This window comes from Diadema antillarum, unplaced genomic scaffold (genome assembly GCF_040938485.1).
Source record: "Diadema antillarum isolate AM-2024a unplaced genomic scaffold, OU_Dant_1.0 seq00000463_RagTag, whole genome shotgun sequence".
In the NCBI taxonomy this organism is placed as follows: Eukaryota; Metazoa; Echinodermata; class Echinoidea; order Diadematoida; family Diadematidae; genus Diadema; species Diadema antillarum.
In genome coordinates this window covers 875,834-889,395 of record NW_027271434.1, presented here as the reverse complement: position 1 = coordinate 889,395, position 13,562 = coordinate 875,834, and the positions used below count along the sequence as shown (strand labels likewise).

Here is a 13,562-nt window from a genome sequence, read left to right as displayed (position 1 = left end):
TTGTGCAGCGTACCAAGTATGCTGCAATCGGGCTACATATGTGTGGCAAAAATGTTGCTTCACATGAGATAGTCCCTGCATAGGTTATATGTAGGTTGGTGAGTGGTGGTGTATGGTTGCAAACCCTGTGCATAACCACAACAAAGCAATGGTATGTTCAATTGGTGTACTTACTTGTAGAAAAGCCTATAACAGGCGTAGGGTTTTGTACATTTACATAGGTTTTCTTACGGTTGCATACAATTACTTACTACATTTGCAGCGTAAGCTCGACATAGCGTAGTTGATATGCAGCACTGCACAACTCTATGTAGGCCTGGCATGAAACACCATTAATGTGTGAAATAATTCTTGTTTCTACCCTTCAGCCCTGATTGAGGAGATCTACACCGCCCAGAGGGAACACGACGAGGCCATCATGGGGCGCCTCCGCCTGGCCAATGACGAGAGAGATGACGCTTTCGCCAGACTCCATAAATACCAGCAGTCCAAGGATGGCTTTGATTCGGGCACTGACGTCAACTCAAACGAAGAGGACAATTCTCCTGCTGATGCGGTAAATTTGCACATATTTTCTGAGATAATAAAAACAAACAAACATACAATTTTAGTTAATAGTGTGAACAGGGTCCATGGCATTTTCTCCTGCTACAATTGCTCCCATGAAATATCTACACACTAGACCAAACATGAATTCTACCCATAGACATAATCCTCACCCAAATCCTAATCCTCACATTAAAACTAAATCTAAAACCCTATCCCAACCCCAACCCTAACCCTAAGTCTTCGGAGAAGATAAGACCGGAGCAATTGTCGCAGGAGCAAATGTCGTGACACCAATCCAGAGACTTGCCTGTATAGATTTTGTAATATATTGGATGCAAGAGGGATTAGTCTTCATTCTGTGATGTTTCCTGCAACTGCATTTAGAAAGCTGCATGTCTACTCAAGTCTTTGTCTCCTTTTACAATTTATGTGACTTGATAATGTCGAGTATGATATGCCAAGTGACAAAAAGAAGATAACTGGTATGAAAATTAATGTGTCCAGAGAGACATCATACCCATCTAGTCCTAACATTTTTCATATTTCTGTGCATCATATGAGAGGATGCTATTGCATTGTTAGTTACAGTAACTGTTATTATTGTCATTATTGATATCATGAGTACTCACACAATTGTGACCTTTTTTTTTCTGTCACTTCACAAGTAGTGTTTATAACATAAAATTTTGCTCTTTTCCCACAAAAATGCTTGCTGAATTGCCTCTTGTGCCAAAAAATAAGAAACATGGTTGATTGAGAACCCAAACAGTATAATTGACATGATGTGTCTCATGACTAAATCTCCAACAGACACTTGGCAATTTGCTGTCACGTCTGACCGTCGCTAATGACAAGTCTTCCATCGACCGATTCGGCTCGGCCATCGTCGGTCGTATCTCCAAGACGAAGGGTAGGAGGCAGCAGATTACATCAGAGGAGATGAGAGCCATCCTGAAGGAGAAAGACATAGCTGTTGCCAAGGTAACGATCTCATCCCACTCTTCTTTCCTTGTCACTCTGTTACGTTGAAGAAGCAACTTGTGACTTCAAGTTTGGTGCTAGTGCTAGTGCTATTTCAACACTAGCACTGGCGATAAAACTGGACGTGAAATCAGTCGGTGTTGGGAGGTTGACTTCAAAATTACGACATATTTCCAGTAGTTGGTGCTGGGCCCGGTGTTGAATATCATCTGCTGAACACTAGCACTAGCACCAAACTTGAAATTCCCTGTTGGGTTCATTGCCCTTTTCTTGTCAGTCATGTTGTTTAAGATGTGCGTGTCCAGCTCTCAGCATGGTTGAAATGTTGACAATAATACAGCTTTCAGTAGAAATTGACAGCTGTACACTGTATTATCTTTTATTGACAAGCCCATCTGTAACTATTTAGAAGAATTGATCTATGCTAAAGACGCATTTAATTTTAAGCACATCATTAAGTATACATATTGCAATATCCCCCTGCATGCAAGCCTCGCACAGTCAAATTCTTTTATAGTTTTGATGAACATTCTTTATATGCATGTTAATTTCTAAATTGTCTGTGCACTGCAGATATGCTGTGTGTGAATTGCACAATGGAAATCAATTTTTGTTCAGACCACCAGTTTGGCTCTTATTTAGAAACGGATTAACCCACTCATTGTTTCATGTCCATTATCTATAACAGTTCAGACTAATGTTAGAAAGGAATACTTTTTTTTTCCAGATATGCAAGATATGAATAAACAGAATTGAGAAAGAGAGGAAAAAACAACAACAACACACATTTGTGTGCATATCTTTGTTTTGTGTAAATAGCAGTTTCAAATCTTGTGTAAGTAATGAATGGCCAATGGCTGAAGATTGCTCATATGCTTAAAAGCATATGAATGGCTACATCTGCTGAAAGTAAATTGCAAGTTGTCTGTACTGTACTGTACGTCAGTGGAGAGAAGAGTACAAAAAATTGAGTCAGTGTATTGAAGGTATGTCTTTCATTTCACTTTTCACTCTTATTTTTTCCAGTGCAAGAAGTTAGAGAGAGAAGTCATAGAGCTGAGAAAGAACCGTGAGAGCTCAAAGTCTCGGAACAACAATGAAAAGGCTCTCAAAGTGAGTATTTCCATGCTTGGCATTACACGGTGAAATACTTCACTTTCACTTTTGAAATTTTTTTTTTTAATATTTGCATGCCTTTCTTTCTTTGTTTGTTTTTGTTGTTTTTGTTCTTGCTGTGGATCCCTTCATCATCTTTGATACACACAGGGTAAAGCAACGTGTTTGCATAATGTTGATTGATTAATAGACCTTAGATGAGATTAGGGAACATATCAACACATTTAGTGTATAACAACCTACAAGAAATTAGAAGAAATAACAGAGAAAAAAACAAAACAATGGAGGGGGTGGTTGAGAGGCAGTTCAACTGTGTTATCTCTCTTGTTATTGTACAATAAAAAAAATCCCATAAATCACATGGGATTTCTGTAATATCTCTAACAGGCATTTAGCAAAGAAAGGAGCGTAGTCAAAATATGCACTGTTACCTTACATGCAAAAAATTAGATATATTTGTGCTTGGTCTGTGATATATCTCTGACTACCTGAAATTGGGGTGACCTTTATTTAACTGGTAGCTAGTACGTTTCTGGCATGAATCTAACGGGAATGTCGCCCTCTGTGTTGAATTTGATGAAGCTTGAAATGGGCAGATGGGTAGACACGCCCATCATTTTTCCCAGCTCCACCCCCTTCATTTGCATGCAGTTTGCTTAGCTTGACAGGCAGCTATCGCGAAGTTCGATATGACCGTGTACATGTGTGTGTGTGCGCGCCTGCATGTGTGTACGTTTATAGGGAGCAAACAAGACTTAGAATGTGAACGAGAGGTCTGTGTGCTGCCAACAAGAGAAGATATTTAGTTCATCCCATACATGTCTCTGCCGTACATGTGCATTTTGTCATTTTTTGCCTTTCCAGTACTGGATGTCTTGTGTAACACTAATAGAAATACTAGCTTTTAGTTTCTTTTTGGCTGGTACATTCATCTGCTTATGTCTTTCCTCCCAAGTCTACCCCCACCCCCAACCTTTGTCAGCACTTGCTAGTATGATTTTTCCTTTCATCTAGTATGATTTTTACTTTCAATTTGGGACATTTGGTACATAGTGTATATATTTCACTACGTGTCTAATAGACTGTATGACACGGCACAGAGCGTTAAGTAAAATTCACAGCACCAGCTGGCTGTAAGGAGTTAGTGTTATTTCCATGCAGTTTGGTATGTTCCCTGAATAGTGGCCAAAACAGGGATACATAGGGCCTACATAGAAACCAGAGTGATCAGATCTATGTTTCTTTTAGTGAGAACAAATAGCACACTTTGGGTCCAAGTGCCTGCTGTATGATTACATTCAATCACAGTGCTCATAAAGGTAGAAAGACACAACCTCGCCATGCTATACACAACACAGTGCATCATTATCTGTATTGAAAACGTGTTATTGTCTGCTTGATTTTCATGCACAATATCAGAGCATATTCACTGAAACATATAGGCTAGTGTGTCAATCCCTCATGGACTACTGTCGTAAATGGCCCCGTAAATAATACACTGTATTTTGACTCGTCTGTTGCACGAGCACACGTACACTCACTACGTGCGTGAACTCTTGCTACAAGTGCCAGTCACGACTTGGTCTACCCAGGTAGTCTACATCAAATGCTAGTAACTGCTGTTAACAGCTGTTTATGCTGATGATGATTTTATATAGATTGTAATCATTATATTTGAGGGCTTTATTTCATGGAATACCAGTTAATGTTGCACTCATTTCAGGCCAATATTCACTGGTATCCCGTTCATGGCCATCCAATATAAAACAAATATGGGGCAGTTTGCCTTAGGCCATAAGGACCCACTTACAAGGGAGGGAACGCCATATATCACACAGATTAATGGTGAGAGATAATTAAGCGCATTTGTCCAAATAAGTAATGCTATTGCTCCATATTTTGTCCCGTAATTACAATTACATTCTCTTATATAAATACAATATTGCCCACTCTAAATCAAGTCATTTTTATAATCCATGTTTTGTCATTGTCATACAGGGCATGTTTGACAGTGATTCTCAATCATGTCAATGTTTTCTGTGGCACACAATAGTCTCATATTTTCCCCCTTTTTGTCTTGTTTTGTATTTAAGCAAAGGACGAATTTAGAGGGCTTTTTTCCCCTCCATAGAGGGCTGTTCCAATCGGATACCCTCAATAATTTGCGACCACAATGAAGTGTCAATATTTATCCCATACCGGGATAGGGCCCACATATGGCAAAGGGCGCGACAACAGGCTTTTCTTTCCGCAAAGCCATATGCACGACAAGTATCTGCATGGCGAACCAGCATGTTGTATATTTTTTTCAGGGGGCTATAATGGCTGTGTACCAAGTTATCCATCATTTTCCAACATGAATGTGCACTTTTCTTGATAGGATTTATTTCTTTGATTTTCATGGTACATTCTTTTGGCAGGGTTTTAGAACAGAACAACATGAAAACTGCAGCAAAAGTTTGTATTATGAGGATATCTTGCAAACACACATGCATGTGACTTTATCAACGAAGTTATGAAAGTTCTTAGGGGCAAAGTTCATATCATGGTGAAGGAGCTCCAAGTACTGTGATAGATCCATCATATTCAAATGCAGACAACATTACAGCTGTATGACAAAGAGAACATTTCATAAAGTTTTGCATATTAAATAACTTAAATAGAATTACCATTCATGCTTCTTTGTAATGGGTTGAATTTGCTCAAATATTCAGTGACCTGCTGTCTTAAATACCTTTCTGTCTTTAATAGGGTGAGTTTTCCCCAGTGGTAGTAGCTCTAATTTGCAAAACTAGGTGTAGCATTATGTTAAGCCAAGCTGTGGGTGCAGTGCAGCTTCATATAAACAATTCATGTTGTGAGCACAACGTAACATTCAAATCATTGTTGCGTTATACTAATGACCTCCCGTATTATACTCCTTTGTCTTAAAGTGAATAGAATGTGCCAAAGCACTCTGAAACTTCAGAGCAGTTCAGTAAATTACTTTTAAAAAAGAAAATCAGCAGCACCACATGTCTAATACTACAAGACAGAGAAGATTGAGCCGTATTGGTAAATCTTGTGAGTCGGATGGCTTTGATGACAGAGAATCATCATACTTGCCTTATGTGAGACAAAATGAATGCAAAATATATAGAATAGCTTTCCTTTTTTCAATTTTTTTTTAAAGACAGTTTTGCAGTAAAGACATTTTGTGCGTCTGTACCCTTGGCTTATTATGAGTACATCTGTGACTGTACAATGCACAGAGGCAATTTCAACAACAACCACCCCAAAGTACTATAGGGCACTTTAGTACTATGGGGCTCAGAATCAAGGATCCATCATATGAGGTATATGAATATATGCATATATCCACAATTGTTAGAGTACAGACAGACCTGGTCAGGTTATGAGTAGAATGAAATACTTGTTAACTTTATGATTGTTATAATCTCAACTTTTTACCAAATGATTGAGCAGTCATTGTGTGCTGCTGTTTTCTTTTACTAGAATAAAAAACCAAAGTGTATTTCCATGTCGTCACATTTTGTTAGTAGTCGTTTTGTGGTAAGCTCTAGTTGCGATACACGTGCACTAACTACATTTTTGGTTTAGTTTAAACCTGAGGCACCAGCCAGTGGGTATGACTACGTGTGCATACATTCTTATCTTGTTCACATTTTAAAGCACAATATGGTAACAGTGAAAGCAAGCCAGTATTCATACAGCATATTGTCTATGTGTGCAGCCTGGTCTGTTCAATCCAAATATTTTCTTGCATTTGCACACTGCAAATGGGTACAAGAATGGTATTCACTTGTCAATACAAGTGTCAATCTCTATTCAGCTTAATAAATTGTACTATTAAAACAAGGGTAGCAGTGATACTTCTAGGTCTATAAAGCAACAGTGAAACCTATACTTGAGTTTCAGATCAGCTGGAAAAGATTACTAAAACATCTCTGTATTTTTCTGCAAACACAAGATTGCCACCACCTTTTTGAGCAGAGTGAAGATGAAATAGAAAACAAAAAATGAAAGAAACAATAATGACCCGCAGATCAGCTCACAAGAAATGCCTTAGAATGACACTCAAATGTCCTCCTTTTGGTATCCCTTCTTCTTTGCCCTCCCCCTTTTCTATCATCTTTAATGGCCGCATTGAAGCAGCCATATCAAACAAGTAGGGGTTTGCTCATGACGTTTGCTATCAAATTGAGTGTGTGTGCGTGTGTGTTCAACAAGCAAGACCGTATTTGACCATCACACTCTTCCCCCGGACCTGCTGATATTTTAATGCCCGCCTTTTTCCCACAATTTACATACAGCCACGAACACACAATCTCACACGCATCCCCCACCATTATACCTATTTTTTTTGCAGATGGCCGAAAAGGAGGAGGTCCACAAATCATGACTTTTCAAGGTTTTTCTGTATTATTTTCACTTCACACTGAAGAGTATCGGATTATCAGGTGTGCTGAAAGTGTGTTTTCACTCTCTATTGCATTTGGAATGGGTCTCAGCATCTGATGTGCCTTTCTTTTTCATGAAAGATTGAAGGATTGGGACTAACTTGAAAACAGAAAATTGATTCCTTTGAAAAAAAGAATTGATTTGATTACCAAACAATAAGAATGAAAGCTGAATTTGTTACAATCACTTGCATGAAAATAAGTCTCAATCTGAACTATATTTTAGTGAATGTAAATCTGCAATGAATCGCCAGCAACTACCTATAATTTGATAGTGGTTGCTTCTGAATCCTGAAGAGTTTTTCCTGGTAAATGTCATTGATAAAGACCACAATAGATTCTCAGGGTGTTTTTAATCTATTTTTCAGAATGGAGATAAAGAACAGGAAAAAAAAAACACATCAGAAGTTTCGTGTAACTTTCCCCAGACAGTGACATTCAAGTTGACTCTTGAAAAGGCAGAGAAAATTCTTTAAATAAAAAACAGAAGAAGAAAAATGTATGTGAACATGCAAGAGGGATGCCGTGTTGTTGATCAGAAATACAGGAACAATATAAAGTTTATACAAACAAACATGTTTATGGCGTGCTTCTCATATTATGAAGATCACATGCTACATCTGCTTATTATTTGTTAGGAAAAGTAAAACAGTGGTCATTGAATTGAGGCTTGAACCTGTTACCTGCCTCTTTGAGGGGCAGCAATACAACCACAGGGCTAAAACTGGGAGAATGAATATGCTGTCATGACAAGGAGCAAGTACACAGTAATTGTTTGTACTCAATTTGTTTTGAATTGAAATGAATTAATTCCTCTTAATTCACAATAACCAAATCACAGGACATACGGTATCAAAGTGGTCAGAATACAATTAGATATTAAGCTGAAACACAAGGCTATTTTCAAATGAATGACAGAGCCAAAGCTTAGGTCCATAGCAAATAGCAGTGTGAAATACAACAGAACCCACTACAAGTTCCTTTGGCTGAATGCATTCATATTTACAATTTAGGTGTGTGTACACACATGGACCTGAATAGTGTCTGTGTAGTTTGCCATTTATTCTGTACTCTTTATTTCTTCATATTTCTTCGTTATCTATTTATTTATTTGAATAAATAAAGGAATGAATTAATAAATTAATAGATGCTGTACAAAAAAAAATAATAGATTAGACATCTAGCACAGAAAATATTGTGTTATATTGAACCCATTCATGATTATATGTGGCAACCAGTATGGTAAAGGGGTCATCAGGACCTTTCAAACCTGATTATTCCTTTGAAATCCCAAGTCGGTAAAAAAGAACAAGTTAACACTTTGTAAGCAAACAAATCAACTATACACAATCTACAAGAATATTTTTCCTCAGTATAGAGTCAGCATGCCGATATTGCCATTGAGAAAAATGATGGATGATCATGTAAAGATTATAAATTTTTATTCATCCATTGAAATTCTCATTTTTCTTTTCAAAACATTATTAAATCATATACAAGTTGTATGTATATGCTGTATCAGGGTATAGATATACTGTATGCCCTGTCGTAACTTTTTGATTAATTGCGGAAGTGTGCTCCACCTGTCAATAATAGTGGCTTTACTTACTCAGAATTCCTCCAAAAGAAACATTTCCTACATATAAAGAGATGTACCCATGTATACCATGGTATGTATGTGTGTGTATACCTAAAGTTGTATTTATACACACACATGAAACATAAGGGAAGGTATTCAAAAATTGGGAAGGAATATCTTCCTTGACGAAGGCCTATGGCTTAAAAAAAAAAATTGGAAACAATTTTTTCTCTACTGTTTGTATTTTGTTTTGATGATAATCCATGTATACGTAAACATAATTACAGGTGTATGTACACACATGATCTTATTTTGAAATTTTGAAATATGTTCTAAAAAAAAAGTGTTACTGTGTTCTGACAAAGAATAGCTGACACCCTTTTGAGGAAGAACATATCATAAAAGGCTGCGCATTTCATCACACAAGGAGCGTCACCGTGAAACCCCGTATTCTCATCACGCCTAGTACCTGGGTTACTCCTCACTCCATGAGTATATGAATAAAAGCGAATGGGGCAAGAGGAGAAAGAAACATAGAAAGGAATACTCATATATACATATCATTTCTAGCCAAACAAACATGTGTTCCTTCAGCAAACGAACAATCTCCCTCCAAACTCATGTGAAAAACGGGGAAATTGCACGTCCCCACAAAGCAGAACACTGTAATGCATTTCTTCAATTCCAATAATAATTTTTCTTGCCTCTCTCTCTCCCTTCCATTGTATTGAATGAGCGCACACATCTCAGAGGTGGACAAATATTGACCAAACTTTTTTTATTTTTTCATCCTTTCCCCCTGCGTGTTCTCTCTTTCTCTCCCTCCCTTTCTTTTTGTCCCCTACTCTGGAGGTCGATTTTGGGTATTGTAAGACAATTTCTTCCTCCCACAAATATTCCTCTATCTCTCACCACACAAACTCCATACCTACATCTCATTATGGGGGGGGGGGGGGGGGGCAATTCTTTTTTTTTTTTCATATTCTAGTTGGTGTTTTTTCTTTCTTTCTTTTTCTGTCAGCCTGCCTGTATCACATACAAGAATAACTCCCTTTGACTTTTTTTTTTCTCTCTCTCTCAGCTGCATGAAATATTTACAAAGAATCGCATCCTAGCATATCATCTGCGTGGTCATGTGATTAACGGGTTGTCTATTGTAAAAGGGAAAGTAAAAAAAAAAAAGGAGGTTTCATGGCAAGTCCTGCATATTGTTGTTGTTTCTTTTTGTCAACAAGGCAAAGGAGGTACTGTTAATGTCAAAACAACTGATGCCAGCACTGCATGATATTTCAGCTCATTGTGGCAAGTTTGATACACACATATAGTCTAAAATATGACATCGACTGATTATCAGAAGTATGGCGAACAAATTCACGATAGGTGGGTGTTGACAATGTCCTATCTGCTCTTATTTTCACTTTAATCTGTGGTATGTCTGAGTACTTTTTGTGTTTTTTGGGGTGTTTTTTTTAATGAAAAAATGCAGCCCCATGTTAAGTACTTCCAGACTGTGACTGGGTAGATTGCATGTGGATGGCAAAAAGGTTCATAATAGTTTGGATAAGAGAGAGAATATGGACTATGAATAACGTGGTCTAATGGATTGATTATTGAAATTCACACATATTCTTGGATACATTAACAAACTTAAAAATGCCTTGGCAGTGTTGTCAAAAGATTGCATATGACACATTCCTACAAATGCCCTGTCATTTGCATGGTCACAAGATTGACATTGGAACAGAATTTGCCATGATTGATCTTATGAAATGTGATTTCTCGGTTGAGCAAATTAGGTGTGCCCGTGATTGTGTGGTTGTGCGTATGCCTTTCTAATATGTTTTGCTTAAGTTTGGATTAGGGCTCTACTTTTAGAGTGTGCTTTGAAGAGAAAAAAACAGAAGAAAAAGGACATTTTTCATTATTCCAGGCAAAGAAGAGATTTGATTACACGTATTTGTGGTTTTAGAGATTGCATGAATTCAGGATGTGTGTATTGTAAACCACATAGTACAACATTGTCATGCACTTCATATTGCAAAGAGACATTATACAGGCACTATTGTCACACATTATACAGGCATATGTTGTCAATGTAACTTTTGAATGTTATGCTCATGATCACTTTAGCAAATATTGTATCACCAAACACAAAAACAAGCATTTAGGTGTTTGCATTTGCTGTTGTTTTTGTTTTCATTTGAATGTTTTACTTTGTAATTGATTTGTTTCATATGTGGACACCTTGAAATCCCACTCTTAATTTGTCTATGTCCAATATGACAATATTTAGGGATCACACTGTGTAATTCTGTTGCAAGGTTGAACAGTCTTGTAGGGATGGTACAGTTGTATACTCCCTAGAAAGGAAAAGTCCAGAAAACTGTTGAGTGAGTGTAAAAAGTAGTCAGCATTTTCCCTACAATTTGTATGCTGCATGCTGAGCCAGCAGTAGCTTGCCCTTAACAAAAAAGGCACAAAGGCCTCCACGTAATTCTATTTGATATAACTTTCCTTAGATTTTCTGTAGATTTCATTATAAATGTATAGACTATGGGTCACATGTTGGTCATCAGAATTAGCACCTTGTGTCTAAACAGATGTTACACATTTGTATACACACCACACATACAATGTGCACACAAATGCCAGCAGACGTTGCTCAAAGATCATTTATTGAAGTTGTCAACATAATTAAGATTGAATGATAACGAATTGACGTGCACGCAATATTATTCATCAAAATTAGCACCGTGTTTCAGAACAAAGATTTCACACAAACACACAATGCATACATATATACATTCATTCACCCACAGACGCACATACCCTGCTGTTCGTAATTATCAGGCAAGACCAACTTTGCCACATTTCTATGTAAACAGTTTGCAAACAATTGTTACCATGTTGTCAAACACTCCATTCTATTTATGCCTCGTATTTTACTTACGGGGAAGAAAAGTAAGAGTGCATGGAAGTGTTGTCACTGCAGAAAAGTGTAAACAAGTAGTCAATCACACACAAACCATGCTCAACATTCAGTTTTTGTTCGCCGCTCTGCACTAGCACCTGCCGTAGCTCGGGGGTCTCAAACATTGTGAACATGCTGAGCAAACCCTGCTACATTGCCTTCAAGTCGGGAGTGCCCACACTTCACACGTTGCATAACCATTGAACATCTTTTGTTCCAATCCTAAGAAGCCCCCCAGTCATGCTCAATAAAATCACTCTCACAGAGCAGAAATAGTCCACACTCTTTATCCACACCAATAACTGCCTTCTTGGCATGGATCATTCTCTGTTCAGCATATAAGTGAGATCTGGGCCCCGTTTCATAAAAGATGTTAGGATGTCAACTCTTGCTGGAATGACAACTTCCTATAGCAACAGCCAATCGGGAAGCTGCATTCATGTTGTTACCATGACAATTGACATTCCAGCAAGAGTTGTTATCATATCAACTTTTTATGAAACGGGGCCCAGATTCACATTTTACTCCAAGCACTAGACTGCTGCAATAGCATCCCATTCTTCTGGTATGTGATGACTGTTACTATGGCAACAGCCAAGGCCATAACCTATCAGCATTGAGCATTTTTCTTGAAGCTGTAGTAACTGCAGTTATTGCATTGCACTCAAACTGTATATATCTCCATTGAAATTGGACCATATTGTTCATGGCAGGATTGGCAGCTACAAAGGTATAGCATTCAGTAATCACATGTGACATATGATGATAGCTAGTTATATAGGGTTTGGTTTGGTTTGGTTTTACCTTTGCAGGGTCAATGAATTTTCCGTCAAAGTAATTGTGATGTCAAGCTATGCCCTCTTGGTACCTATAACATGTTTATGCGTGAATGTGCTTACCTGTCATTTCCTATTCAATATCCCAATACCAGTCACGTACTAAATTTCATTTTCAAATTTTGAAATTAGATATTAAATCTGCATGCTATTTCAGTAACATTTGTAGTTGCAACTGAAGAAATGGGAGGATAAGATTTTTAAAAAAAATAGTAGTAGCTAGTCATGAAGATGTGCATGCCTGGATCCTTACATGTATAGCCATGAATAAGAAAAAGAAAAAAAAAACATGATTGCGTACATTTTTTGCAAAGCGCAGAGAATGATTCAAATTTGTAGCATGTAGATAAAAATGCATTCTCATGGCTCTTAGCTGCCTCTAGTCCACAGATAGCTGACTAATACTTGTCTGCCCCTGAGCCGTCCACATGGGACAGTCTAATGTAATTCATTCCACTTTAATTCATTGTTTAAAATTTTCCACATTAGAGCCATTCCCTTAGGGTTCCGCTGCACATGTTGAGATTTGAGCTGATCCAGAGAATACCTGCAGCTTCAGATGGGAATAATCCATGGGCTATTTAAAGGCACAGAGTGGGTGGGGGAAGGAAAATGCATCCATTTGCACCTGGCTTTAAAGGTGAAACAGTTGCTCTCATTTGCAGTGTATTGCTTTTCATAGAAGGGAACATTTCATCCCATTTTCGATAATTGCATTGTTTGCACAGAGTAATTTCACCCTGCCAATATAGCTAGCCAGCAATCAGGCACACCGGCCACCTTTCAACATGTACACAGCGTCTCAAAAAAAATGACAGAATATGGGGTAGTCATACATACCTGTAACTTTGGTGTATTTCTTTCATTGTGAATTTTGTTCTGTTGGTTATTTTTTGTGTGTGTATTTCTTTTTTTTAAGTGACTGTGTGGGTTTAAAGCCTTCAAAAGTGTCTTTGTCAGAGTACAATTTTGAAGCTGTTGACATGATTAGGCAAAAGACGTCAGATATGATTTTAGAAAGCCTGAAATCAAATTGTTTGAAGTTTTTTTTTTCAAATCAAATTTATGAA

General features: G+C 37.6%; 1 protein-coding gene across 1 annotated transcript in view; it reads left to right on the top strand.

Annotated features, from left to right (window-relative positions):
- Nucleotides 1-13,562, top strand: part of LOC139733211 (uncharacterized) — a 30,329-nt gene that overhangs the window by 8,002 nt on the left and 8,765 nt on the right. Inside the window, exons 6-8 of the mRNA XM_071644048.1 lie at nucleotides 369-556; nucleotides 1,360-1,530; nucleotides 2,557-2,643. Coding sequence (XP_071500149.1) covers nucleotides 369-556; nucleotides 1,360-1,530; nucleotides 2,557-2,643 — 446 coding nt within the window. The remainder of the gene's footprint in view (nucleotides 1-368; nucleotides 557-1,359; nucleotides 1,531-2,556; nucleotides 2,644-13,562) is intronic.